At 36.6% G+C, this 27,836-nt stretch overlaps 1 protein-coding gene across 1 annotated transcript in view; it reads left to right on the top strand.

Annotated features, from left to right (window-relative positions):
* Nucleotides 1-27,836, top strand: part of ERC2 (ELKS/RAB6-interacting/CAST family member 2) — a 916,748-nt gene that overhangs the window by 357,953 nt on the left and 530,959 nt on the right. Inside the window, exon 7 of the mRNA XM_029918083.1 lies at nucleotides 20,267-20,434. Coding sequence (XP_029773943.1) covers nucleotides 20,267-20,434 — 168 coding nt within the window. The remainder of the gene's footprint in view (nucleotides 1-20,266; nucleotides 20,435-27,836) is intronic.

Below are 27,836 nucleotides of genomic sequence, written 5' to 3'. Positions count from 1 at the left end.
CCAACAGTGCACAAATGTTCTTTTTCCTTCACATCCTTGCAAACATCTACTCTTTCTTTTTGATTAATTTCTTGTTGGTTAGCCATCCTGAAAGGTGTGAAGTGATATCTCCTTGTAATTGAATATGTCATTCGCAAATATCTTCCCCCAGTCTATAGATTGCCCTTTAATTTTGTTGATTGTTTCATTTGCTATGGAGAAGCTCTTATTTTGACTTAGTCCCAATAGTTTAGTTCTGGTTTTGTTTCCCTTGCCTCAGGAGATATATCTAGAAAGAAGTTTGCTATGACCAATGTCAAAGAGGTTACTGTGTTCTTTTTAGGATTTTTATGGTTTGAATTCTCACATTTAGGTCTTTAATCTATTTTTAATTTTTTTTTTACATTTTATTTATTTTTGAGAGACAGAGTGAACAGGGGAGGGGCAGAGAGAAAGAGACACAGAATCCAAAGCAGGCTCTAGGCTCTGGCTAGCAGTCAGCACAGAGCCTGACATGGGGCTTAAACCCACGAATCGTGGGATCATGACCTGAGCTGAAGTCGGATGCTTAACTGACTGAGCCACCCAGGCGCCCCTTTAATCTATTTTTAATTTATTTTTGTGTATGATGTATAAAGTGGTCCAGTTTCTTTCTTTCTTTTTTTTTTTTTTTGCATATTGCTGACTAGTTTTCCAGTACCATTTGTTGAAGAGACTATTCTTTTCCCATTGAATGTTCATTTCTGCTATGTTGAAGATTAATTGACCATATAGTTGTGGGTTTATTTCTGAATTTTCCATTCTGTTCCATTGATCTGTGTATCTATTTTTGTGCCAGTATCACAATTTTGATTGCTACAGCTTTGTAATGTAACTTGAAGTTGAGAATTGTGAATCTTTCAGCTTTGCTTTTATTTTTCAAGATTGCTTTGGCTATTCAGGATCTTTTGTGGCTTCATACAGATTTTAGGATTCTTCTAGTTATGTGAAACATGCTATTGGTATTTTGATAGGGATTGCATTAAATGTATAGACTGCTTTGGGTAGTATTGATATTTTAACAATAGTTGTTCTTTTAACACATGAGCATGGACTGTCTTTCCATTTCTTTGTGTCCTTTTTCTTCCATCAGTGTTTTATAGTTTTCAGTGTCCAGGTCCTTCACCTCTTTGGTTAGTTTTATTCCTAGGTATCTTATTATTTTTGTGCAATTATAAATGGCATCGTTTTCTTAATTTTTCTTTCTGCTGCTGCATTATTCATGTATAGAAATGCAACAGATTTAGGTACATTGATTTTGATCCTGTGATTTTACTGAATTTGTTTATCAGCTCTAGCAGTTTTTTGGTGGAGTCTTTCAGGTTTTCTATATATAGTAATGTCATCTTCAAATAGTGAAACTTTTACTTTTTCCTTACTGACTTGGATTCTTTTTATTTATTTTTGTTGTCTAATTGCTGTGGCTAGGACTTCTAGAACTCTGTTGAATAAAAGTGGTGAGAGAGGACATCCTTATCTTATTTCTTATTTTAAGGGAAACGCTCTCAGTTTTTCTTCTTTAAGGATGATATTATGGGTAGCTCAGTTGGGTAAGTGTCCAACTCTTGATTTCAGCTCAGGGCATGATTTCATAGTCCTGAGATCAAGCCCCCCACTGGGGCTCTGTGCTGACAGCATGGAGACTGCTTAGGAATCTCTCCGTTTCTCTCTGCCCCTCTCCCTACCCCTTCTCTCTCTCTCTCAAAATAAATAAACATTAAAAAAAAAAGAATGATCTTAGCTGTGGGCTTTTCAGTATGGCCTTTATTATTGTGGTATATAAACCTACTTTGATGAGGGTTTTTATTATCAGTGGATATTGTACTTTGTCATATGCTCTTTCTGTGGCTATTGAAATGATTATATGGTTCTTATCCTTTCTTTTATTGATGTGATGTTTCACATTTGAACTACACTTGCAACCCAAAAATAAATACCACTTGATTATGAAGTATTATTTAAAAAATTTTTTTAGATGTTTTCTTTATTTTTGAGAGAGAGAGAGAGAGAGAGAGAGACAGAGACAGAGACAGAAAGACAGCACAAGCAGGGGAGGGTCAGAGAGAGAGGGAGACACAGAATCTGAAGCAGGCTCCAGGCTCTGAGCTAGCTGTCAGCATGGGGCCTGAACCCATGAACCGTGAGATCATGACCTGAGCCGAAGCCGGACGCTTAATTGCTGAGCCACCCATGTGCCTCGTGAATTATTTTTTAAATGTATTGTTGAATTCTGTTTGCAAGTATTTGTTGAGGACTTTTGAATCTGTGTTCATCAGAGATACAGACCTGTAGTTTTCTTTTTCATTGGTGTCTTTGTTTTGGTATCAGTGTAATACTGGCTTTATAGAATGAATTTGGAGGTTATCCTTTCTTTTTTATTTTTTTAAAATAATTTGGGAAGAATAGGTGTTAACTCTTCTTTAAATGTTTGGTGGAATTTGCCAGTGAAGCTATTTGGTCCTGGACTTCTGTTTATTAGAAATTATTTGATTACTAATTCGATTTCTTTGCTAGTTATCTGTTTTTCTTTTTCAAATTTTCTGCATTCCTGTTTTAGTTTTAGCAGTTCGTATGTTTCTAGGAATTTATTCATGTCTTGTAAGTTGTCCAGTTTGTTACTGTATAGTTTTTCATAATATTTTCTTATAATTATGTTTCTATGGTGTTGTTATTTTGTCCTCTCTCATTTGTGGTTTTATTTGAGTCCTTTCTATTTTTTTTCCTTGATAGGTCTGGATAGAGGTTTATCAGTTTTATTGATTTTTTTTCTAAGAACCAGCTCTTGGTTTCTTTGATCTGCTCTATTACTTTTTTAATTTCTAGATCTTTTGTTTTGGATCTAGTATTTATTGTTTCCTTCCTTCTCTGGTTTTAGATTTTACTTGTTGTTCTGTTTCTAGCTCTTTTAGGTGTAAGATTTTAAGGTTAAGTTTTTGTTTTTGTTTTGTTTTGTTTTAATTTTCTTGCTTCTTGAGGTAGACCTGTATTGCTGTAAACTTCCCTCTTAGAGCCACTTTTGCTGCATCCCAAAGGTATTGGACCATTGTATTTTAATTTTCATTTGTTTTCGTACACTTTTTACTTTCTTCTTTGATTTTCTGGTTGGCCCATTCATTATTTAGTAGCATGTTTTTAACCTCCATATATTTGTGGTCTTTCCAGATTTTTTCTTGTGGTTGACTTTAGTTTCATAGCACTGTGGTCTGAAAACCTGCATGGTATGACTTTGATCTTCTTGAATTTGTTGAGGCTCCTTTTGTGGGCTAATATGTGATCTATTTTGGAGAATGTTCTATATGCTCTTAAAAAGAATGTGTATCCTACTGTTTTAGGATGGAATATTCTGACTATATCTGTTAAATCCATCTGTTCAGTATATTATTCAAAACTACTGTTTCCTTATTGATTTTTTTATATAGATGATTTGTCTATTGATGTAAATGGAGTATTAAAATCTCCTACTATTAGTGTATTATTATCAACTAGTTACTTTGTATTTGTTATTATTTGTTTATGTATCTGGATGTTCCTATGTTAGGTGTATTGTTATATCTTCTTGTTAGATGATTCCCTTTATTATTATATAGTAGCTTTCTTTTCCATTTGTTACAGTCTTTGTTTTAAAATTTATTGTGTCTGACATAAGTATTGCTACTCCAACTTTCTTTTGACATTAATTTGCATGATAGGTGTTTCTGCATCCCTTACTTTCAATCTACAGGTGTATTTAGGTCTAATATGTGTCTCTTTTAGGCAGCATATAGATGGGTCTTGTTCTATATCCATTCTTTCACTCTATGTCTTTTGACTACAGCATTTAGTCTATTTACATTCAAAATAATTTTTGATAGATATGTATTTATTGCCATTTTGTTACTTGTTTTGTGGCTGTTCCTGAAGATTTTCTCTGATTTTTTTTCTCTCATTTCTTTCTCATGGTTTTGCTGATTTTCTTTAGTGAGGTATTTGAATCTCTTTCTCTTGTTTTTTTGCATATTTACTAGTGGGTTTTGATAAATGGTTATCATTAGGTTTGTATATAACCTCTTCTGTATGTAACAGTCTATATTAAGTTGATGTCATTTAGGTTTGAATCCATTCTTCACTTCTCACCTTCCCACATTTTAGGTATATGTTTTTATATTTTACACCCTTTTATTTTGTGGGTTCCTTGACTTTTTATACAAAAATTCATTTTTACTGCTTTTGTTTTTCCTACCTTTATATTGTTACTTTTGGTCTCTTTCCACTCAAAAAGTCCCCTTTAATATTTCTTGCAAGGCTGGTTTAGTGGTCATGAACTCCTTTGGTTTTTCTTTGTCTGAGAAACCTTTATCTCCCCTTCTGCTTTGAATGATAACCTTGCTGGATAGAGTATTTTTGGCTGCTGGTTTTTCCCATTCAGAACTTTGGATGTATCATGCCAAAGTTTCTGCTAAAAATCTTATCTAGCTTTTTGGGTTTTCCTTGGTAAGTTACTATCTTCTTTTGTCTTGCTGCTTTAAAATTTTTTCTTTATTACTATATTTTGTCAATTTAATTACAATATGTCTTGGTATGAGTCTGCATCTGCTGATTTTGATGGGAGTTCTTTGTGTCTCCTATATCTAGATATCTGTTTCCTTCCCCAGATTGGGGGAGTTTTCAGCTATTATTTCTTCAAATAAATTTTATGCTTCTTTTCTCTCTCTTCTTCTTCTGGGACTCCTATAATGCAGATATATTATGTTTGATTGAATCACAGAGTTCCCTAAGTCTGTTCTCATTTTGCATCATTCTGTTTTTCCCTCTTTTGTTCAGCTTGAGTAGTTCACATTATTTTGTATTTGAGGTTACTAATTCATTCCTCTGCTTCTTCCATCAGGTATGTTTCTCATTTCTTTTATTGAGCCCTTTATCTCTGCTGTGTTATTAATTATCTCTTTGTTAAGGGTCTCCTATATCTTCCATTCTTTTCTCAACTCCAGTGAGTATGCTTACGATCATTATTTTAAATTTTCTATCAGCAGGTTACTTATATCTGTTTTGCTTAGATCTCTGTCTATGGTCTTGTCTTGTTCTTTCAATTCAAGATAAATTCCTCTGTCTTCTCATTTTGCTTGAGTCTCTGTGTCTATTTCTGTCTGTTAGGAAAGTCACCTACGTCTCCTTTTCCTGAGGGTAATGGCCTCACGAAGAGGTCCTTTAGTGCCCTGTCATGTGGTTCCCCAGGGTCTGGCACTTCTTGGAGTGTCTCCAGTATGTGCTGGATGTGCTGTGCTGTTTTGTCCTGGCCACTTAATCCTTCAGGCCAGTCATCTGCAGAGGTTTTCTTTGCTTTTTGTGGGTAGTTATTAGGTCCCTGACCTGGATATGGCATGTTTTAAGTAGGTGTACTCTGATCTGCTTGTGAATTGAGACCTGTTGATAACCATCAGAACTGAGGCTCCACAAAACTCCTCTGTAGGGAGATGCTGTGTGAGCAGGCATTTGGACTTGTCCTCTAGGGTAGGGAACCTGCTGTGCTGGGACTGAGGCAAGCCTGACTAGGAGGTCCAGTTCCCCAGGAGCATGGGTTGTGGGGCTTAGTTTAGGCAAGTAGGTGGTGTGCATCTACACTGCACTGCTTACTGTAGATGGACCTGTGCTTATGCTGAGAGTGTAGGAGGGAAATGTCATCAGCCAGTTCCTTTGTTATCAGAGTTGCCTCTCAGTGAATGCTGTCTCTCTGGGCCATTCTGCAATGTTCAGGGCATTTTAGACCTGGATAGAGAATAGAACTGTTACTTGCTGCCATATGTTATATATTATATGGCATTGTGGGAGACCAGCCCACGCACCCCAGTTGAAAGGTCCCGAGTAGGGGGTGGTGTCGGCGCAATATCTATAAGAAAGAAGACAGACAAGACAGACAACGTGCATGGTGGAAAAGCCACGTTTTACTTAGATGGCCAGGGTCTTATATACCATGGGTGATTACATCATTTCTTTAATGGTTACATAGTTCAAGGTCTTTAAAGTGAAGACATGCTCCGGAAAGGGTCATGTTTAACAGGACAGGTGTAAATATGAGGAATTATCAAGTCATTGCAGGAGAGGGATTCCTTAATTATAGTCTGGCTCCAAGCAGAAGATGAGCCTGAAGAATTCTATCAGGATATTTACATTTCTTAAGACCCCTCATCAGTTATGCATGGGCAAGATGCTTATCCTTTAATAGGCAAATCTTTTTGCTGAGGATTGTGGGTTTACTCTACTCCCAACAGCAGACAAAGAGCTAGAAAGAAAAGTAAGGGGAGGACTGGCATCACGAACTGACCCAAGTCGATTCAAAGCCTAAAAGTGTATACCTTTTTACAAAGAAACGAGAAAATCACAGACAGGATGAATAGAAGCCACATGTGCGGCCCAGGAGGCCAAATATTGTTTGAGGGTTATTTTTGCCTACTGGGCCCCTACATGGCATATAATATATGTCAGCAAAAATTTTATTTTATTTTATATGCTTATTTATTTTTGAAAAAGAGAGCCGAGCACATGGGGAGAGGGGCAGAGAGAGAGGAAAGAGAGAACCCTAAGCAGGCTCCATGCTGTCAGAGGCGCAGAGCCTGATATAGGGCTTGATCCCACCAACTGTGAGATCATGACCTGAACCGAAATCAAGAGTCCGTTGCTTAGCTATCTAAGCCACTCAGGCACCCAAAATAATATATTTTAATTTTATATTGCATATAATCATTTACATGTAAATGTTTATTATATATAATTATATGCTGTATGTAATATAATATATAAAATACTTCATATAAGTATATATTATATAAAACATATAAGTATATAATAAATATATGTACAAATTGCGGTTCTACCATGTTAGCCTAGAGATGCCTCAGAACCTCAATTTTTCACCTATAAACATTACCTACCAATAACAATATATCAGAAAGGATAAAATATATACTATAATTTTACCAGCGAGCCCCCCCCTTTTTTTTTGACTCCGTGTTATATTCCTCTTCATTCCTGTGTTTGTCATTCATAATGTTCACATATTTACAGCTTTCCTCCTTCTGAGCATGATGTTCAGAGCAGGCCCTTTGTAGTCTGATAGACATGGGCTCAAGTCTCAGGTTTGATTTTGTAAGCTGTGTGGCTTTAAGCCTTGTAAAATGGAGGATAGCCTCTTTACCTGTCCCAGAGTGCTGGATGGTCACATGAAATAGCACAGGAGTGTTATCTAGTGATGCCATCATTCTTGTCAATATGATTAACTTTTAATGCTGGTTGCTAGAATATTAGCAAATAGCACTCTAATGACTAAATTTATTAATCATGTATGGACAATTAGTAATCATAAATTGTTATTATTCACTGTTAAGCAGCAGCTACTGTTCATTGATTATTTCTATTTTATTTCTTATTGCATGACCCTGTAAGTTATGATTCAGTGAATTCTTGAAGAACAGTACTATTACCAAAGCATCTGGAGTGCTCAGTTGGTTAAGGGTCTGACTTTGGCTCAGGTCATGATCTTATAGCTTGTAGGTTCGAGCCCTGCATCAGGCTCTGTGCTGACAGCCCAGAGCCTGGAGCCTACTTCAGATTCTGTGTCTCTCTCTATCTCTGCCCCTCCCCACTTGCACTCTATCACTCTCAAAAATAAATCAACATTAAGAAAAATTTAAACAAAAAAAGAGCAGTCCTACTATTATCCTCACTTTATGGACAGGAAAACTTAAGTTTTGGGAGTTTGTATTGTTATGGTGAGTAAGTGGAAGGTTAAGATTTGAATTTGAGGAGTCTAGCTTAAGAGCCTCTGTATGTAGCTGTTACTCTAACTTACCTTCCAACAACGTATTAATATACATAGATAGAGAGTTGTAGCAGTTATAATATGTACCACTATAGATAATTCTTCCAGGAGAGTCTGTTCTTGCCTGTTCTTCTAACTGCAGCATTTCAGTTGGAAAGGCAGATGATCAGTTGATTTTCCAGGAGGTCTGGGCCTGATTGGATTTACCTTATTCCAAGGTTCCCATAGCAGTCAGTGGGATGCCCTAGTTAGCTTACACGTAGAATTGACTAATCTTAATTTAATCCTTGTTTTTATCACTTATATAACTGAGCATGTAGTAGCAATTTAATAAGCTCTTACATATGTGCTTATGGTTCTTCTAGAAATAGTCTATGCACACACAAGCACATATTGCTTCTGTCATTCACAAGGAAACATATTATGCCTACTGGAACCTATGTTGCATTTTATATTTGACTTTTGCAGATATCTTCTAAGTTTGTCTTTTACTTTTTTTCATGAAGACATTTAAATTTGTATTTATTCTTATTTGTCTATCTTTTATGGTATTTAAATTTTATCTCTTGCTTAGAAAGTACTATAGGGTACTCCTCCCCGCCACCCATTTATTTGCAGTTTTGCTTTCGTGGTTTCAGTTACTTAGGGTCAACCACTATTTAGAAGCAGATGATCTTCCTCTGACATAACATCAGAAAGTCATAGTAGTTTAGTGCTGTGTCACGGTGCCTACATCATTCACCTCACTTCATCTTACCGTGTAGGCATTTTATCAAGTTAGGTCATCATAAGCAGAGGGAGTGATTATAGAAGAAAAAGATATTTTGAGAGAGAAGGAGAATGACCACATTCACATAAGTTTTATTATAGTATGTTATTATAATTGTTATATTTAATTATTATTGTTGTTAATCCTTTACTGTGCCTAATTTATAAATTAAACTTTATCACAGGTATGTATGTATAGGAAAAAACATAGTATATATAAAATTTAGTACTATCCATGGTTTCAGGCATCCACTGGGGGTCTTGGAACATATCCCTGCAGATTAGAGGGGACTCCTGTTCTTCAGAAATAAGAAGAGCGCCCCATATTTCTTTATAGAGTTTTTTCATGGTTTAATTTTTTTGTATCTAATTATTAGGAATTTATTTTAGTCATAAGGAGTTAGGTAAGGCTTTACCTTTATTATTTTTATAAATGGATAGTTAGTTTTCAGTCATTATTAATTAAATATCCCATATTTTCTCTGTTGAATCTAAATCTCACATTTATAATATACTAAATTTCCATAAGTATGTGAATCTATTTTGGACTTCCTCTTTTTTTTTCTGCATCAATACCAAACTCTTTTAGTTAACAAAGTTTTAAAATATGTTTAAAATATGTTTTAGGGGTGCTTGGGTGGCTCAGTTGGTTAAACGTCTGACTTTAGCTTAGGTCATGATCTCATAGTTCATGACTTCAAGCATTGCATCATCGGGCTTTTTGCAGACAGCTCAGAGCCCAGAGCCTACTTTGGGTTCTGTGTCTCCCTGTCTGTCTTCCCTCCCCTGCTCATGCTCTCCTTCTCTCTATAAAAAATAAATAAGCATTTAAAAAATAAATATGCTTTAATATCTTGATCACACATTTTCAGTCATCATGAAAGCTGATGTACGTAGTAATCTTAGGAGGCCATCGAGCAAAACTGTGGTAGAGGAGGTAGCTGAGTCCCTGAGAAGCCAGTGGCCTCACCAAAAGCCCCATCTCCAGGTGCCAGCAGAGTCATAAATGAACCTGGAGGCTGACTAGTAGAGTGAATCTTGAGCCAGACGATGGGACTTTAATGCAGTTAACTGAGTTAGCCTTATAAGCCCTCAAAGCTTCAATCTTTTTACTTATAAACAATACCTTCCTCACAGGTGGCTCTGAGGAGTGCATAAGACACTATGGTGCATCACCTACCACTGTGAGTCACAGAGCACATCTTGAAAATATTTAGTTGACTCTGAGCCAGTGCCTTCTGAATCTAATCCAGTGGTGTGTCCACATTTCACCTCTTTTCTGTGCCATGCCTTCAAATTTGATGCCTAAAAGATACCCAAGAACAATATTTTTTAAACATTTGTTTTTTAAAAATGTTTATTTATTATTTTTGAGAGACAGACAGGCAGAGCATGAGTGGAGAAGGGGCAGAGAGAGAGACACACACAGAATCTGAAGCAGGCTTCAGGCTCCAAGCTGTCAGCACAGAGCCCGATATGGGGCTCAAAGCCACAAACCATGAGATCGTGACCTGAGCTGTCAGACACTCAACCAACTGAGCCATTTAGGTGCCTTTTGCAAAACATTTCTGAAGGATATTACTATGTGTCCTTAGAAAAACATGGGTTCTGTGGCTAAATAGATGTAGTATGGGGTGAGTTAGGTAAGATCTTTGTTATTCAATGTCAGAACTTTAGTGTGCTAATGTCTACCTAAAGTCAGAAGAGCTAGCCACATTTCCCCATTTGGCTTGATCATGGAACACACTTCCACTACTCCCTCCATTTAATATTTTTACAACACCCAGGAGCATCTCAAAGAACATGTCCTGTTTACTTAGAGCAGTATGTCTCACATTTGGGAAGAAATTCCTTTTAAAAGAAAAAATGAAAAGAATGTTGTAGACACTCAGTATTTCTTAATGTAATAATTGTTACTTATGCTACTTAATTAGGCACAAAGATAAGACTAGGCATGCTTATAACTCTTACAAAACTATGAAGCCACATCAAAATTACACACTAAATGGATATATGATGCCAAAGCCTATAAAATTTAAACTAGTCATATTAAATTTATCTAGAAAAGGATGATTTGCGGGACATTAATTTATATTTGATATGAATATGATGCCAATTGCTTATGGCTCAGATGCTAGTTCAGGGGGTCTGCATAGTGGTGTGCTGTGTGGTATCCTGCTTTCCTCACCAATTGCTATTTCTGTAATTTTGATGAACCTCTTGTTTGCATGATCACTATGATGTCTGATGGTAAATATTTGAAGGGAATATATAAGAGCAATAAGAAGTCCTTCTGTGCTTTCTCCACTTTACCCCAGAGGAATCTTAAATGCAAACACAAAGGCAGATATTGAAATCTCTTAACAATTAATTCTTGGGTAAAAGGACTTAATTATATGGTTCAGAATGAGTTCATTTTAGCTTTTAAGATTATCATTGAAAAGGAAAGACAATATAAAACAATTCTTGTAGCAAATTCATGGATCCTTGAATGCAAGTGCCCATCTTCCTGGAGTCTGGGTCTTTAAACTTTAAAATATGGGTTTAATTCTCTTTTAAAATAAAATGACTATAGTTCCTATTTGTCAGTTATTGACAAACCTGTTAAGCATACCCAGATGGAGATGACTTAGTTGGATTTTTTGAAAAGCACTGAATTGAGATCATAAAATTATTGCTTAAATCTTGGTACTAAATTATCAGTGATTTAAGTTCTTTGGACTTCAATGATAGTTTAGGAAGTTCGTGGCATATCTAAATAGGACCAGTATTTTAAAATTTTATGTTAACAAGCATCTTCATGTTTAAATATAATGTGCTGAATTGAAGGGAAAATGCAATATGAATGATACATGTTGTTTTCTTAAACTTGTTTTTTTGATAATAGTAAATGTTTTAAAGATGGGGTTTTTTAAATGTTAGGAGGTACTAAGATTGATAGCTTTACAAATTGGTTTTAAGTATTTTGAATTTATAACTATCATCATGTTGCAAAATAACATTGACTTTGGAATGACTTACTTCCTTTTGTAGTAATTCAAAAATATTATGACAGCTATAGTTTTATAGTGAGCATAAAAACCAGTGAGGTAAGTTCAATGAGGTAAGGTTAGTGTTGGAAGTTTTATTAACAAAAACTTTAAGCATTAACACATGAGTTACAATTCCCATGTGTTTTCAGAAATTTGCTGGAACTGAACCGAACATTAAATTTTGAACTTTGGACTAGTCACTTAAAACCACCTAATTTTAGTGTAAGAAGTAGCCAAAAACTTAAGTATGAAAACAGGCTTTGTAAAGTTGGCTGGATTATTAACCCACATATGATATGAATTCTTCCAGGTAGGTGATATGAAGCACTCTTAGCCGAGCATTGTTTTCTTCAAGTAGGTGGCATGTAGGTCTTGGGTATAATTTTTTGACAGGTAGGTAAGACAGAATGCATCTTTACAACCTGAAAATCTCAACTGTGTTATTAACAAGCTGGCAATTGTAACTTAACTTTTATAAGCACAGTGTGTGGTTATGCAATACTAAATATCCCTGAATTTTATTTTTTGAGTTGAAGTTGTATAAGGGAACAGATTTATAATTTAAAAGTATAGTGTAAAATATGAAGCACTTTATAATATAACCATTATTGTTTCATTTTATGCTACCTAAATATCTTAAAATACAATCTAGGGTTGTTTCCTTGGTCAAATGTATAAGCTTTTGGTTGCTAAAGGAAAACCAGCCCACAGAAATGGATCATATAGGCTCTTCTCCTCCCCCCCCCCCCCCCGGGATTCTTAATGTACTGACTGCAGTGATCAACAGGAGGGTAAATACATCATTTACATTAGCTAGTCGCCATGGAGAACTTAAGGGCATAATATAAATGACCAAGTCTTTTGCTACTCATGACTGTGTGGAGAAGAGAGACCTTATAAATAAAGATTAAGAAAAAAAAAGAACACCCAGAGATCTTTTTAGGAAAGGGATTTCTCTTGGTTTTCAACTATATAGATGTCATCTTTTTATAAGTGTTTATTAACTTGGTCTCCGACAGCTGCATCTAAGTGGGAGTTAATCTATAAATGTACAGTACGTGTTTTCTGGAGGAATATTGACATAATTACAGGACTGTTCATCTACATGTAGGTTAGACTTCATGTTCTATTGTCTCAGGGTCTTCCAAGTTATATAATTATTTACCTTTAGATGTTTCCTTGCATCTCAAACTATGTGGAACCTCATCCCAGACTCTTGATTTCCTATCCACAAACCTGATTCTCCCTAGTCTTTTCCTGCAGATACGGTAATTGCATTATTTAAAGAGTTGCGCCGGCCAGTGGTCCAGGAGTTATTTATTCTTTTCTTCCTTTCATCCCTCTACATGCAGACTCTCAGTTGTGCCAGCTGCCTCTTGATTGTGTCTCAAAATATGTATCAAGCACAGCCACAGTCTTCCTCTCCATTATCTCCATTATTGTGGCAGCTACTGTTTCACTGTCTCTCTGGTTGATTGGTTGACTGCTGTAGCTCCCTACCTAGCCCTAGACTCCATTCCTGTCCCCTAATGTTTGTTCATATGATCAAGCATCTAGTTGTCCCATCCTTGGCCAATAAAATGACTATTTAATTTTTAATAATTTTCTTGCTTCCTGGTTCAACAAAGTATTCTATATTCACTTTGTATGTTCTTTCCACAGATGTAAAATTAATCATTTTTATAATGAAACTGATTTTTTTTAGTAAGATGGTTTTTAGAGACCAGAATCTAGGTATTTTTGGTGAGTACTTTTTGCTCTGGAGGTAGTCACTTTCTCTAAGCTTTTTTAATGGACAAAGCTAGAAAATAAGTTTTTAAAAGAGAAAATGCCGCATCTGTTCATACTTGTTAGTATCATAGGGCTCTTTTTAAAGACGGATTTATTAAAATCCAAAGTTATCTTAAAAGCAATGAACAAGTATAAAGCACAACTTATTTAAAGATCAGTGAAGACCATTTGGTGTTCCAAGATTGCACATTAAAGAATAACTGTTGGATAAATAAACCATTTTACTGAAGACCAAAGTGTCTGTCCATGTTTGATTTACAAAGCTGATATTTGTTAAATCATTAATTTTATTATTTTGTATATGTACAAATACACACATATACATTTTTACTATAAACACAAATACCCACAAAATAGCCTTTTGTTATTTCAGTTTTTTATAAAGATTTTACATAAGCTTTTAGATTTTATATTTGTACTACTTCCCACTTACCCTAAAAGTTGTGTTTATTAATGATATTGATGTAATAACTTATTTGCTCTTCCTTATCCCCAACTTCACAAATATGTGGTTCAATAAGTCTTAGAACTGATGGGCTTGATAAAGTTATATTTTTTAAAAGATATTTAAAAAGCTCCTAAAGAAAGAGGAAATCTGAAATCAAAATAGCTGCAGAAATCCAAGAGTAGAAGGGCATAATCTGACCAAGCATAGGAGAAGAGATGGACATACCCTCGTCTATATGGCTGGTGTTTGATAGTGTAGTTGATTGTGTAGCTGCTGATGGACATTTTTTTCCCTGAAAGGAAAATTTTGCTATAATTAGGATTAGTATGAAAGAGTTTTTAAAAAAGCAGTGATTATTCTGAATATTTTTCAACAAGACTCTAGGAAAACCATGCCAATAGAATCACCAAGCCAATTAGGTCGTTGACAGTTATATGGTTCTCTTTGGTAAAGATCAATAACCTCTGCTGGGTAGAGAAAGGAAGGCTGTAGGATTACTACCCTGTGACCTTGCCTTCTGGTAGTACATCACAGCCTTTCAGAGTGTTCCTTCAAGTTCCAGTTCTCTGTCCTTTTGAGGCCAAAAGTGGTTTATACTAGCTAGGTCAATATGATGTAATTTTCTGAGCAGAGCTCAGCCACTCTTGCTTGCTATTGGGCCAGAATCCTCCCTGAAGCATTTAGATGCAACAGAGATTGAAATCTAAGGGTTGAAACTTTTGGGCTTACTAGACTCATAGTCCTGCACTGTCCTGTATGGAAGCTATGAGCTGTATATATATGGTTATTGACCATCTGAAATGTGGCTAGTCCAAAATGAAATGTTCTGAAAGGATAAAATAAATAAATGTTTGATTTTGAAGAAAAAAAATATACAATACCTCATTAATATTTGTCATTGATTACAGTTTAAATATTTTAGATATAGTGGGTCAAATTACACATATTATTAAAAGTAATTTTATCTATTTATTTTTACCTGGTTTTACATGGCTACTAGAAAGTTTAAAATTACAGATGTGACTTACATCATTTCTCCATTGGACATATCATCTTAAATTTTGTTCCTGGAAGAGTAGGTGTACTTGGGCAGCATTTCTAACCAATACACAAATCTCAAACACCACTCACATCTCCAAGGAAAAACCACTCCTCATATCAATTATGTTAATTGACCAAATTTCAGGTGTTCATCAAATATAAAGAATATCTCGGCATTTTTGGTAGCTGACTCTGGCATGTCAGCTTCTAATTAAAGTCTTTCATAGGCTAGTTAACTACCCCTGAAGAATTTGTTCCCAGTTGGGAAATACACCGCTCCACCCACCCACCCATAGACCCCTCCACACACACATATCCTGCAGTGTATGCTGGAATATTTTAAAGCAAATGACAGACAATATAACACCCTAGTACATGCTAGAGCACAGAATCTTATTTGTTGAGTCTTCACTTTTCTTAGGGCTGCTGATTAGCAACATTTATTGCATTCCTACAGTATATAAATCACTGGGTTAGAAATTGTAGAAAGCAAAATAGTAAAATATAATAACAAAAGCAAAGAGTTATTGAGTGTTTCTAGGTGCCAGGCATTATGCTAAGTGCATTACATGTTATTTAATTTAATCCTCAAATAACTTGATGAAGGAGGTATTGTTATTATCCTCATTTTGTTTCTAACATGTTTGTTGTATTCCTGATATTGGAAGGCCTGTGGGTAAGTCCAGGGCCATTACTGTAAGTTGCTTGAACATATATATTTGCAATGCAGAAACTGTTGTAAAACAGTCATCTGCTTGGGCCACTTGTCTGTACAAATGGAAGTTCAAGCCAGTAAGTTTAAGGGGCCTCTTCCTCTTCAATCTCTTTCTGCTCCCAAGAACTTGACCTTTGATCTCATTGTCCACTCCCCAGGGTTCTGCTACTTGCTCCATTTAGCTCTCTCCTCGACTCTCCATCACTTTTTCCCCTTCTCTGATTTGGGATGAAAGGGTAGGGGAAGGTAGATTTTGAGGTTCAACACATAGAGGAGGAGTAGAGAGAGGAATAATGCCCTTTTTCTTTTAGGGTTTACAGCAATTTCTAAGACCAGCAAACCTTTCTAGTTTTACGGTACCCAATCCCTAGCAAAACCAATGGAAATTATAATAATTTCTGAGTGGTTTGACACATCATATTATAAGTCTAACCTATGTTGAGAGTTGAGGATTAGAGCAGCAGAACATGGGGAGTGATTCTACTTCTCGTGGTCAACTGAGACTCCTGATTTGTGGGGGTTTTGCCATCTTGTAGCTCCACTGTCTAGAAAATGTAGCCTTCAAGATCTCTGAGGAAAGGCAGAGTGTGGCAGTTGGCAAGGATGGGAAACGACATATGTCACTTCTGTTTACATTTCATGAATAAAGCACATAGACCCATATTCATGCAAGGGCTGGGAAGGGAGATCTTCCCTGTATTTAGGAAGGAAGGGAGAATTGGATGTGAGTGAGAACTAGTGGTTACTACCACAGAAAGCCTTAGATTTTAGGTTATTTTTCATGTTTGTGTCTTCGGAGGCAGTGTACATTATGTATACTTTCAACTTTGAAACTGTCCCCCATTTGAATGATTGCAAGTTGAATCAAATTCAAATATACCCTTAATCCAAGTCTACTATTAGGAAAAACAAACAAACGAAGTTTCAAATGTGAAATAAAACTGTATTGGGAGTTTTGTGAGTGTTCCAGTTTCATTTCTTTTAAAGTTGTTCTTTGTGATAGCATGTTTATTCAATTTCTGAAGTGTTGTCAAGTAAGTAGTATTTAATCTGTGAAAAGTTTCAAGTGGCCCCTTTTTCTCTCTCAAGGTTTTTTTTTAAAATTTTCTCAAGTGTTGCTATAGTCATTTTAAGATTGAAATAAACCATTTGATTTTAAAAAATTATTTATGGCACATCAAGTAGCACTTCGTGTTTTGTCACAACACTGAAACTGTTTCTGAAGCCTATGTAAAATACAGCAGAAAGGTCAGGAGGCTTATGTATAGAAACATACCTCACCATTGGAACCGGTTATAATTCCTGGGTGCTGACATCAAGATTAATAATATTTAACTCTGATTTTGGCAATTTTTGCCAATTTTATTACTGGGTCCTTTCCTTTCAAGTTATTACCTGGAACTGAAGTGATAACAAATGTTTCGTGCTTTATACTGCCAGACAAAAGGTTAAATTTTCATATGTTACATGCTCTTAAACACACACACACACACACACACACACACACACACACGTACGTTCATACAACTGGATCAGAAGGAAATGAGTAATTCTCCTAAAATGAAAAGATTGTCCTAGTTTTAACATTAGGTGACTAGTTCCCATGCAGTTAAGTCATATGTAAAAATTGGAAATTCAGCCTCTGGGTCTTTGTGCATAGACTATATCATACAGTTCTAATTTTCTTTTGTTTTTCTGGGAAATGGTGGTGCTCTTTGCTTTGCCAAGTTTTATTATTGAGTCAACTGCCAAAGTTTAAGAGAGAGGGTTAAGGCCCTTAAAATTATTTGGTGTTGAGTGAAGAGGCAGAGAAAGGTATTTCATAGTCCCAAACATTTTAACTTTTATGTCTCTACCTGATGTTGGAATATAATCTAACCTTAAAGGCTTTTCTAATTCCTTTATACATGGTATACACTGTTGAGTGAAATCAGAATATTCGTGAGGGGGACCCAGTTTGGAAGTACATATTCTAATTTTCGATAGACTGTATTCTTCCTTGCCTGATCTTCCTTGTATTTAAACTTCTGTGCGTCAGGAGGTCTGTGTGTCTGCTTGTGGTTTTGCACCATCTGGAAGTTAAAATATGATTTTAGAAATGATGTCATACTTGCTTACTGCAAACTGGGCTAATGTTGGTTGAGAATTGGATATAGTTCAGGTCAAAGTTTTGTTTAAAAAAAAGACCTTTAAACCTTGTATTTTGATTCCAGGAGACTGCAAAGCTATGGGGATAGATTGGAGTGATTGAAGGTCATGATTCAAATTCCTTTGAAGCTAAATAAATGCATTTGGGTGTTTGGAAACTAAACTCCCCAACAGAAGACCTTAGCTGGCACAAACTCCCTCCTGCCAGGTAGAATTTGGGTGTTGCAAGCAGTGTGTAGAACACAGCCATCCTTGCTCTCTGTTTTACTCTTGGGAGAGAGATATTTTAACAGCCAGGGTTTTGTCTCTTTTAGGCTCAAGAAGATGAGGCAGGGCACTGAAAGATCACACATGCCAAGAAGGCACAGTCAATTTTAAGCATATTATTCATCACGCAGAGTCTCTTTTTCTAAACTCTCTCCAGCACCTTTTACTGCCTCCCACATTGTAATTTATTTACATCACAGTTTTGGATGTTGGACATTTCCTCTAATCCAGATATAGACCATCCCTCTTTGTTAGCTAGAATGTAGGGCTATAAGACCACAGTTTCTTCTCCAGTTCACACTGAATCCTGGTCAGCCTGTTGGAAATCTTTTCAATCGAATGTAACCACTTATAGCCACTCCTGAATCTGGAATGCTCAACATGTTCTGCCAATTTCCAAAGAACCCCCAAATGCCATCCTTTATGTATAAACTAAAAATCACATTTTTTTTTTTTTTTGCCAGGTAAGATGAAAACCCAAAGAGAAGTGTCGATGTTATTTCAGGTCGGTAGGTAGATGGAGATGACTTTAAACAAAGATAGACCACTTGAGAATCTGTGGTGCTGAAGCTTTAGTGCAACTAAATGGCATGAATTTTCTTTTAGTCAAGAGAAGATCCCTAGGACGTGAGTTTGTCCCTCATGTCCCAGCTCCTAGATTTCCATGACCTTATGTAAGAAGATGCACAAGTATCAAACATTTAAGGAATCTGCTCTTTTTGCCCTATGCAGTCACAGAATGTCCATCCTGTTTTATAATGTGGCCAGGGTCATTCTGCCAACAGGGATTCAAGCACTTGTCTCATCCCTTCCCTTGTGGGGACCTCCCTGCTTCATCCACCTCTCTGAGCTAGAAACTGGAGAAACTCTCTACTCACCAACCTGTCATCACCTTTGACCTTTAGAAATACAACTTTGGTGCTCCTTTCTTGGAAAGGGGTGAGAAAAGGAGATTCTATTCCAATAACTTAAAAATCTCTAATATCATCATTCTTCCCTGATCTTGCTAAGACTGATTCTTGCCTTTAAAATAATACAATGTCAGACACTTAAGGGGTTCCAACCTCTTTATTTTATGGATGGGGAAACTAAAACTGGAGGGCTGGTTGGAGGGGAAGTGAGAGTTATTTGTCCTGATTCTCGGCTAGATAGGGGAATCCAGCCTAAAACCACAGAGTCCTCTTTCCAGTGTTCCAAGTTGCCTTTTGACTCTCTTTCCTGACAGTATTTATATATCTATTTATTTTGGCTTATTATGGTATTCTTGCCTCAGTTTTTCCTTAGTTTTTGTGTTTGTTTTTTCATCCAAATTTTACTTGCTGGTAATATAGTACAAAAACTACTCGACAAGATTTGTGATCAGATGGAGCAGACCCCTACCCAATTCCTTCTTCCCTAAGACAACCTGCTTTTAACTCCTTTTGTCTGGTTATTTTGATATCTCTAAATAACATGCTTGCATCCCTGCTTGATTATTGATGGAACTACTGTCTATCAAAGTCCTGATGTAGAGGGTGAAGATTAAATTCTTCCATCAACCCAAAACCTCACATTACCCGTGTGAACCTTTTTTGCATATGGCCTTTGGAATGTTAAGTTTAAAAAATAAAGTTTGTGTTTCCTTATGTTTATTACTGACTTAAATAGTCAGGAACTGTAATAACCTAATTTTTGAGCTAAGATAGAAATAGGAATTTTTTGCTATGCCTTGTTTTTTCTTTCATGTTTGGAAAGCAGTCTTTCATAACACTGGAGAGTGGTCATCTCATTTCCTTCCTCCAGTAGCATTTCCTTCCTCTTGGCAACTTATAGGTTTCTACTTTAGGAGTGTTTCTCTACATGTTAGTCTTGTTCTTCCAGAAGTCTGTGGCATGGCTCATTATATGCTCCATATTCCTGGAGGGTGTTGCAGGGCACAAGCAGCGTTGTGCCTTCCCCGTGCAGTGGAATAGTGATGTGCTTTGTTTTCTAGCTAATGGTATCACAGCAGGAAGACGTACTACTATTTCATAATGCCTTATTTTATATAAGCCTTATATTAAAAAACAAAACGGTCTTGGTTCAGATACACATACAACAAGACTTTGAGGTAGCTACAGGCTGTTAAAATGCAGGGCATTTGAGGTGGCCGTGAGCAATGGTTTGACCAGGCTGTGCTGAGAAGACATACTGCTGCCGTCCTCGGGCCTGACTCATGGTTACTGATGACCACTGTGTAACCGCAACCTTCTTTTTCCTGACTTCAGGTAGATGCACTGAGGTTACGCCTGGAAGAGAAAGAGTCTTTTCTCAATAAAAAAACAAAACAGCTGCAGGACCTCACAGAAGAGAAAGGGACACTGGCTGGAGAGATTCGAGATATGAAGGATATGTTAGAAGTGAAGGAAAGAAAAATCAATGTTCTTCAGAAGAAGGTAAGTAGCTGACATAAGCCCTTCAGGCTGGGAATTCGTATCATCCATGTTTTGTCATTTCAGAGAAATTTTTGAGTATGTGGAAAAGAGGAAATTATTTTTTAAGAGTTTTAGATTAGGAAATATAAACCTTTAACATATTGGTATTTAACTTACTGGTGGTTGTATCAAGCCATTCTTAGCATAGCCTGATGAATTTTCTATTTGACTGCCTGAAAAATAAATAGTGATGATTCTTTTTATATTTTCTAGCTTAAATATGCAAATTTAGATATATGCCTAAAATAATAAAATGTCTGAAAATTTTTTTTTTCCTTACCAAGAGTTGAACAATGTATTCTGTGGGTCTTAAAGTATTTTAGATTCACTTTTTATTTATGTAAATTTAAGTAGCTCTTACCTAACTAGCCCATACAGATTTGGGGGAGGGAGTAATGTTTGCACCTATTACTTAATTGGAATTGGTGAGAGAACATTGAATAAGTTCTGACTACAATGAGCTAACTCAGAAGATGCTTGATCTAGCATCTTTTACCTTCATAGCTCATTTTCTCCATTGCAGGCATCCAGATTTGGGGAATGCACCCTGAATTTTTTTTAAATCCCATTTGCTACTGTGTACAGTTTTGAGAACATAGGGTCCCCTACCTTCCCCTGGAAAAAAGTAAGCAAGAAGAGAAACCAACTACCTGATCTTTTAAGAAAAGAAAATGTATTAGAAAGGCATAGGGCTGTTAAGTTAATAGGCAGCCAGCATGGAAAGTGGGCAGGAGCTAATGGTGGGCAGCATGAGCCAGTTGGCCTGGACACTGTGCAGACAGGCATATTGCTGGGCAACCATGGTGTAGCTGCAGACAAATGGACTCAAACTGGTCTCTGCTCCTGGTGTCATTTACCACTATCATCTCTCACCTTGTTTATATCAACAGCATCCTAGTTGTTTTTCCTGCTTCTACTTACCTTTCCTATAGGCTATTCTTAACACAAAAGCTTGAGTAGTCCTTTTAAAACATAAAACAATTTATATCACTCTGATCAAAAATCTCCATTTGCAACCACCTACATAATTTGTGCAAAATGAAAATTGTTCAAAGAGAATTTCTGAATGAGCATAAAACCAATCCTAGGGCCCTTCTGAGTGTGGGGCTCCGTGCAGCTACATGCCCATGAAGCCACCCCTATACCCTCTGGCTTCTATCCTCACTCTTGAGGTATTGGGGATCTGATGGATTATATTATTAATTTATTTCTGTCAAGATCTTTACAGACAAGGGATTTGATTTCCCCTTTGCAGCTCCAGCTAACTGATACAGATGATTAGAAGAAACCTTGGAATACATGACCAAGGACCATTGAATCAGTGGGGCTGTTGAAGGTAGATGGGACTAACAGAGAGACCGTTAGAGTGGCAGTTCTTAGAGCTAGTACTGAGGATTCAAAAGAAAACTTTTGATTTAAAATTCTCAGGAGTGAATGATGATGAAAGCTAACATTTACTGAACTTATGTTGAGCACTTATACTGGATTTTTTGCTGTGCTTTTTACGTACCCTGTTGACTTACTCTTGACCATAATCCTCTGAGGCAGGTGAAGTTATTAACCTAGGAAACTGAAGGACCTGAAGCTTATGGTAGGTAGGCTTACCCAAGGTCAAGCAACCTAGATACAAGTTTTTTGTTTTTTGTCTTTAGGAAAGTAGATTAAAATGTTTAGGATAAATTAAAAGAATAAGCCTCATTTTCTTATGGACCTCAAGTGTTAGGAGGATGACACCAGGTGTCAGTCAAAGAAGAACATCACAATTGCTTGTTTTACCAGAATTTGAGACTAAGTGCTCTTATTCTTGAGGAATAAATGGCATTAATGTTCTGAATAAAGATTTTGGGAAGATACTCTTAATGCATAAGTGACAAATGACATCTGTTGATGTGCACATTTTGCAAAATTTTATACTTTGCTCCATAAGCCAGACTCAAAGGTTTGGGAACCAGTTTGGAAGTTCTTGAACAAAGCCAATTGTATATTATGGCTCCTTTGGGCAACATGATCATAATCCACTTATTTAAACCAGGTAGATAATGGATTAGGAAATATTTAATGTGCACTGGGAGAGGTTCTTTAGCTTCAGTTTTTTTTTTTTTTCACTGAGTGTTTACCAATACATTTGGGGAGGAAAGAACATCAATGGTAATATAGTGAAGGGGCAGAAATTCTATTATACCTGCAATGTGAAGGACAAATAATCCGCAAAAAAGTAGTGCACACAATTCAGAAACTTAGTCAAAATGTGGAAATAATACAGAAGCTAATGGGCCAGTGAAACATTGTCTTTGTGACTGGAGACTCCTTAGAGTTTTGACCACATTTAGCCTAATTGGCTGTTTTAGGGCAGACCTGGATTGGAACAGCATAAGCTTTGGATTAGGGTGTGTTGGCATGGAAGAAATAATAAACTTATGTCAATGTCAGACATGTAGTATTACTTAATATTTCTTTCTTATAGTCTCTTTGGCAACCAGCACTGTGTTTTGATGCCAATAGAAATGCGTATGCTCTTTTCATAGCCATGTTTAACCTGGCGAAGCTAGACTTGCACCTCGTATCTGTCAACCTTGCCTTCAGAGCCTTGAGTCTCAGAAATCTTGGGTCCTCCATAAACCACGTGAACAAGTCACCTGTCTGGGCAGCAGGCATGAACACAATGCCCTAAGCATTTTGTTACTTGAGGAAGGAAGTGAAGTTGAATAAACAGAGAACCCCAGGTGACAGAATATCTCTGAGCAAGTTTTTGTAGGAAAACAGCAGTCATTGAGTATAGATTTTGGTTCTACTGCCATTTGGCTCTACTCCATAATTCTCAGATATGGAGTTCTATTAGTAGGGGACAAAAATATACATATATGAAAATTATTCAGCGAAGTGTCCCCTTATGGCTGTGATGCTGAAATCAGAGAAATAGTACAGTTTTCAAGCTGCAGACTTAACAAATTCAGACTTCAGCTGATGAAGTGCTACCTGACTATTGAGTTTTTGTAGGAAATGTCATAAAACCTTGATGACATTGTACATTTGGAAAGTGTATAATGCCCAGGATTTTAGGACATGGTAGCATTATTTGACCAAGATCAAATTCAGATTGTTACTGTTACATAGCTCATGCAACCTAAACTTCTTACTACTCAAGAAATTTTTTAAAAGCCATTAAATTGGACAAAAGGTTTATCTCCATTTTGATTCCAGGGATCAGTCCTACTGAGCAGAGGTACTTTATTTATTAAGGGTAGAAAAAGACATGGTGATTTCTCTGGAAGCTAAGTTCACTAGCTACCTACTGGGCTTCATGGATTGCTCTGTGGGTTGGAAAGGGCAAGGAGATGTGAGTGGAATTGGCTTCGAGGCATGGCATCTATGGACCTGGCTACTTTAGCAGCTTTATTCTACCAGTTTGGAAGTGTGGTGGTGAAAATTCTGAATGATGATCAGCTCAGAGGTAAGGACCCTGCAGGATTATGGTTATTGGCATACTGGGTTTCTTCATGAAGTTTATTAAAAAAAAACACAAAGTACCTGAGAAGATGCTTATAGAATATGGAGATTTCCATGTTGATGTAAAATTGATGTAAGGTACAGGGGACTTTTTGACTCACTGAGCTCTTTCTTGGTGTTTAAACACCTAGTTTCACTTTTATATTTATTATTGGCAAACTTGCTTTTTGAACATGTGCAGAATCATATTATTTTTGCATCTATTGAGTGTTTCCTATGTGTCAGTCAGTCACTGCTCTAGGTCCTGGAGGCTAAAAGGGATATAATACATTCTCCAGTCCCCAAGAAGCTGACAGTCTTGTTAGAGAGATAGACATGCATAATCTTAAATGTAAGTACAGTGGAGAGTAACATGCTTCTGGCATATTTCCAGAAGCAAACTGCTTGATGAATGCAAACGGCAGAAGCTAATTCTGGCTACATTGAGCAAAAGTGAGTTTATGGCAAGGATATCCAGAGACCCAGTATCTGGCTGGTGGAACAAGATTAAAAGTGATCAAGAGTCAGGACAGCTAGCTGTATGAGACTAAGATAAAGGTGCAAGTGCCATGATCTCATAACCAGGAGTGTCGGGTCAGGTATCTTCTCTGCTGATGGCTGTCCTCTCACCTTCTTCCCTCTTCCCTTACATCACACTGTTGGTTGATATTAAAGCCCTGGGGCATTGCTCCAAATTTTACACAGGTGCCTCTCATTGGAAGGATCTAACCAGACCTGCCCCAAACAGAATCTGGGAAATGTGGTTCAAAGCTTAACACCTGAGATTTCCACTCAGTTCTTGTGTGGACTCAGGGAAGTCTTTGCTGTCATTGCAGGCGGGAGTGGTTTTGCACTTAAAAGAACCATTTCTTGGATCAGTTTGAAATTCTGCATCCCCTTAGTGAGTGTTGGCTTCCTTCCCATGGCTAATCTCCTTGAATGCCCCAACTGTGATCATCAAGATACTTCCATCTTTTTGCAAAATTCTTGGCAGGTAATGGTCCTCAGTCAATATGCATTGGGTGAATATATTACATCAGCAAATTCTGAATGAATAACTTAGGAGAAGAGAAGTTACTTTGAGATTCACTCCTGGCCCAAGAATACTGTTATGTGTTAGGAGCCGTTTGCCTCAGTGAAATGTCAGACACACTCATTGTTCCCAGGACAAAGTTCTATGTAGGCTGCAAGATGGAACCATCCCATGGATAATAAAACAGGATTAGGAAATGGCTGTTTTCTACCCATATCTAACACCTCAAGCCTTGGTTCCATTACCCTGACAAGGTAAAAATGGATTAAGGCTTGAGTAAGGGCACTTAGCTACTCTTGCTTAATTTTCCTTTTAAATAAAATGAGTATGTGGCATTTAACAAGTATACTGTCTTGGTCTACAAAGAGAATAATGCTTCCTCCTCTAGTTCTCACTTCTTACTGGATTTTTAGAAGCATGGTATTCTATAGAGTGATAAGATGAAATTGTTGATTATTCATGGTTATTTTTAATTATGACCATGCAAATGATAATTTTTTTATAACAAAAGGATTATTTACTGTTCATTGAGCCCCTACCATACACCAGACACTGTGCTAAAGGCTTTGCATCCTTAGGTTATCCTGGGTCCCTATGACAAACCTAATGGCAGATAGGTGCTCTCATAATCTCTAGTTTTAAAAGAGAAGACTGGTTTAAACTTGTGTGACTTGAGTAACTTGCCCAGACTCACACAGCAGGAAATTGATGGAGCTCTTCTTAAATACCACACTATTCTGGTATTTTTCTATTTTGTGATCCTGTCTCACTCATGAGGCAAGTGGGATCATTAACTTTTAGAGATTGGCTGAACTATACTTTGAGCAAATGACCTGAAGTTGACACAAAAGGATACCAAACCAACAGAGATGAAGTTACTAAATAATGTGATATAAAATAGGAAACCAATTAAATTAATATAGTACAACATCAGTTCTGGTTAAAATTCTGTGTTAATATATATATTAATCTATATTTAGAAAAAAGGTTGTAATGATCTTCAGTCTCTTTATTTTCCCCCCATGAGATTCTTCATGTACCCTTCTAAGCCTTTGGATTGTTTTGCTGCTTCATTTTCAAAGGAATGCACTATGCTTGCTGTCATAGTAGTTTCACTTTGTTTTGGTTGTTGGCTTACAGTACCAAGATCTCAAAATAGGATTTGAGACATCTAAGCAACTTTCCTGGATGAGTCCCATGCGAATTCGTGATTTGAGAGACTTCTTACCTGGTCCTGAGAGGATGTGGTGTCGGAAGCTGCTTCCTTTAAGGTCTGACCTCAGTGTAGGCAAGCTCACTCTCATCTAAAGCCAGGAACTGGGCTGGCCTCCAATGGTTGGAGCTGCAACCAGGGTAGCTGTGAATCTGAGGCAGGGCTCTCGACTGGGAGACACCTTGTAACCCTCCCATCCCAGGAACATTTGACTATGTCTGGGGATAGTTTTGGTTGTCACAGCAGGGAGATTGCTACAAGCATCTGATGGGTAGAGTCCACAGGTGCTGCAATGCAGAAGAGATACCTCCCTCCCTCCAAAGCAAATAATTATCCAGATCGAACCCCTGGCCTACAGGAATTCTTTTCTTCCCATGCTTGGACTACCCAGCTCGTCTTAGCTTTCTCTTGAGATAGTATTCCTTAAAATGATTTTTACTTTATATAACATTTTTCTCTCCAATGTCTCTGAATATTATCCCAGTTGATGTGATTAACATTTTTAGCTACACTTTTTCTCTGTATCAGAATAAGAAGTTTAGAGAGGTGAACATCTTGTGTATATGCATATGAGTGTGTATTATATTTGAATCATTGCTATTATTTTCTCTTTTATATATATATTTTTTGGATGCTCAACCTACTGAGCCGTGCAGGTGCCCCTCTTTATTTTATTTATTTTTTTATAGTTTATTATGAAGTCGGTTTCCATGTAACACCGTTGCTCTCGCCCACAAGTGCCCCTCTCTATGACCATCACCCGCCCATCCCTCCCTCCCTCTCTCTTCAACCCTCAGATTGTGCTCAGCATTCAAAAGTCTCGAATATTTTTGATGTGTAAGAATCCATGCTTTATAGAGTATATATAGCACTCTTGAAGTATTAAAATTATTAGAATTATTAAAACTGTTTTGACTACAGTGATCACATCAACTGATTTAGAGAGAGGTGCTCGTCAGCTGTAGTATAGGGAATGTATAATAGAAATAAAGCATTTTATCTGGACAGAATGGGATTGTCAAGCAGGTATCACTCAGTTTAAGTTTCATTGGCTAAATGCCAGCACTCTAGTCATTTGGAAAAGTGACCTTTAAGGCTAATTAGGAAAAAAAAAGTGCCTTTGGGGCTGAAAATCTAATTTCTGTATTCACATTAAATATATTTTTCATATATTTTATTTGGTTATTTGGGATGTGAAAGTATTTTTAATTGTGGAGTGAATATTGTTTTAACTAGTATGTTGCTTAAATATTTGTGACGAAAATGTATTGTCTACATTAGTGTCTGTGATTTGCCAGTTTTTTTTTCAAAGAGTGCCTTCTTCAGTCTAGAAAATACAAGGAAATTTCAACCTACTACATTTTATTTTATTTATTTTTTTAAATGTTCATTTATTCTTTTTTTGAATATAACAATTTTTTAACATATGCAATTATTTTCCATCATTTACAATACAGTAGTTACAATGACACTCCAAACAGAAAAGCAAAGTAAAAAATCAAAACCCCAACTTCTATTTTATGTAATTAGACTTATACAGAAATTAGAAGGTTAAGTAACAACTAGTTAATCACCTAATTTCACAGCTATCTGAAGTGGCAATCGTTATATAGCAGCTTATCTATGATACA

Source organism: Suricata suricatta, chromosome 12 (assembly GCF_006229205.1).
Source record: "Suricata suricatta isolate VVHF042 chromosome 12, meerkat_22Aug2017_6uvM2_HiC, whole genome shotgun sequence".
Lineage (NCBI taxonomy): Eukaryota > Metazoa > Chordata > Mammalia > Carnivora > Herpestidae > Suricata > Suricata suricatta.
This window is presented reverse-complemented; position numbering and strand designations above follow the sequence as displayed.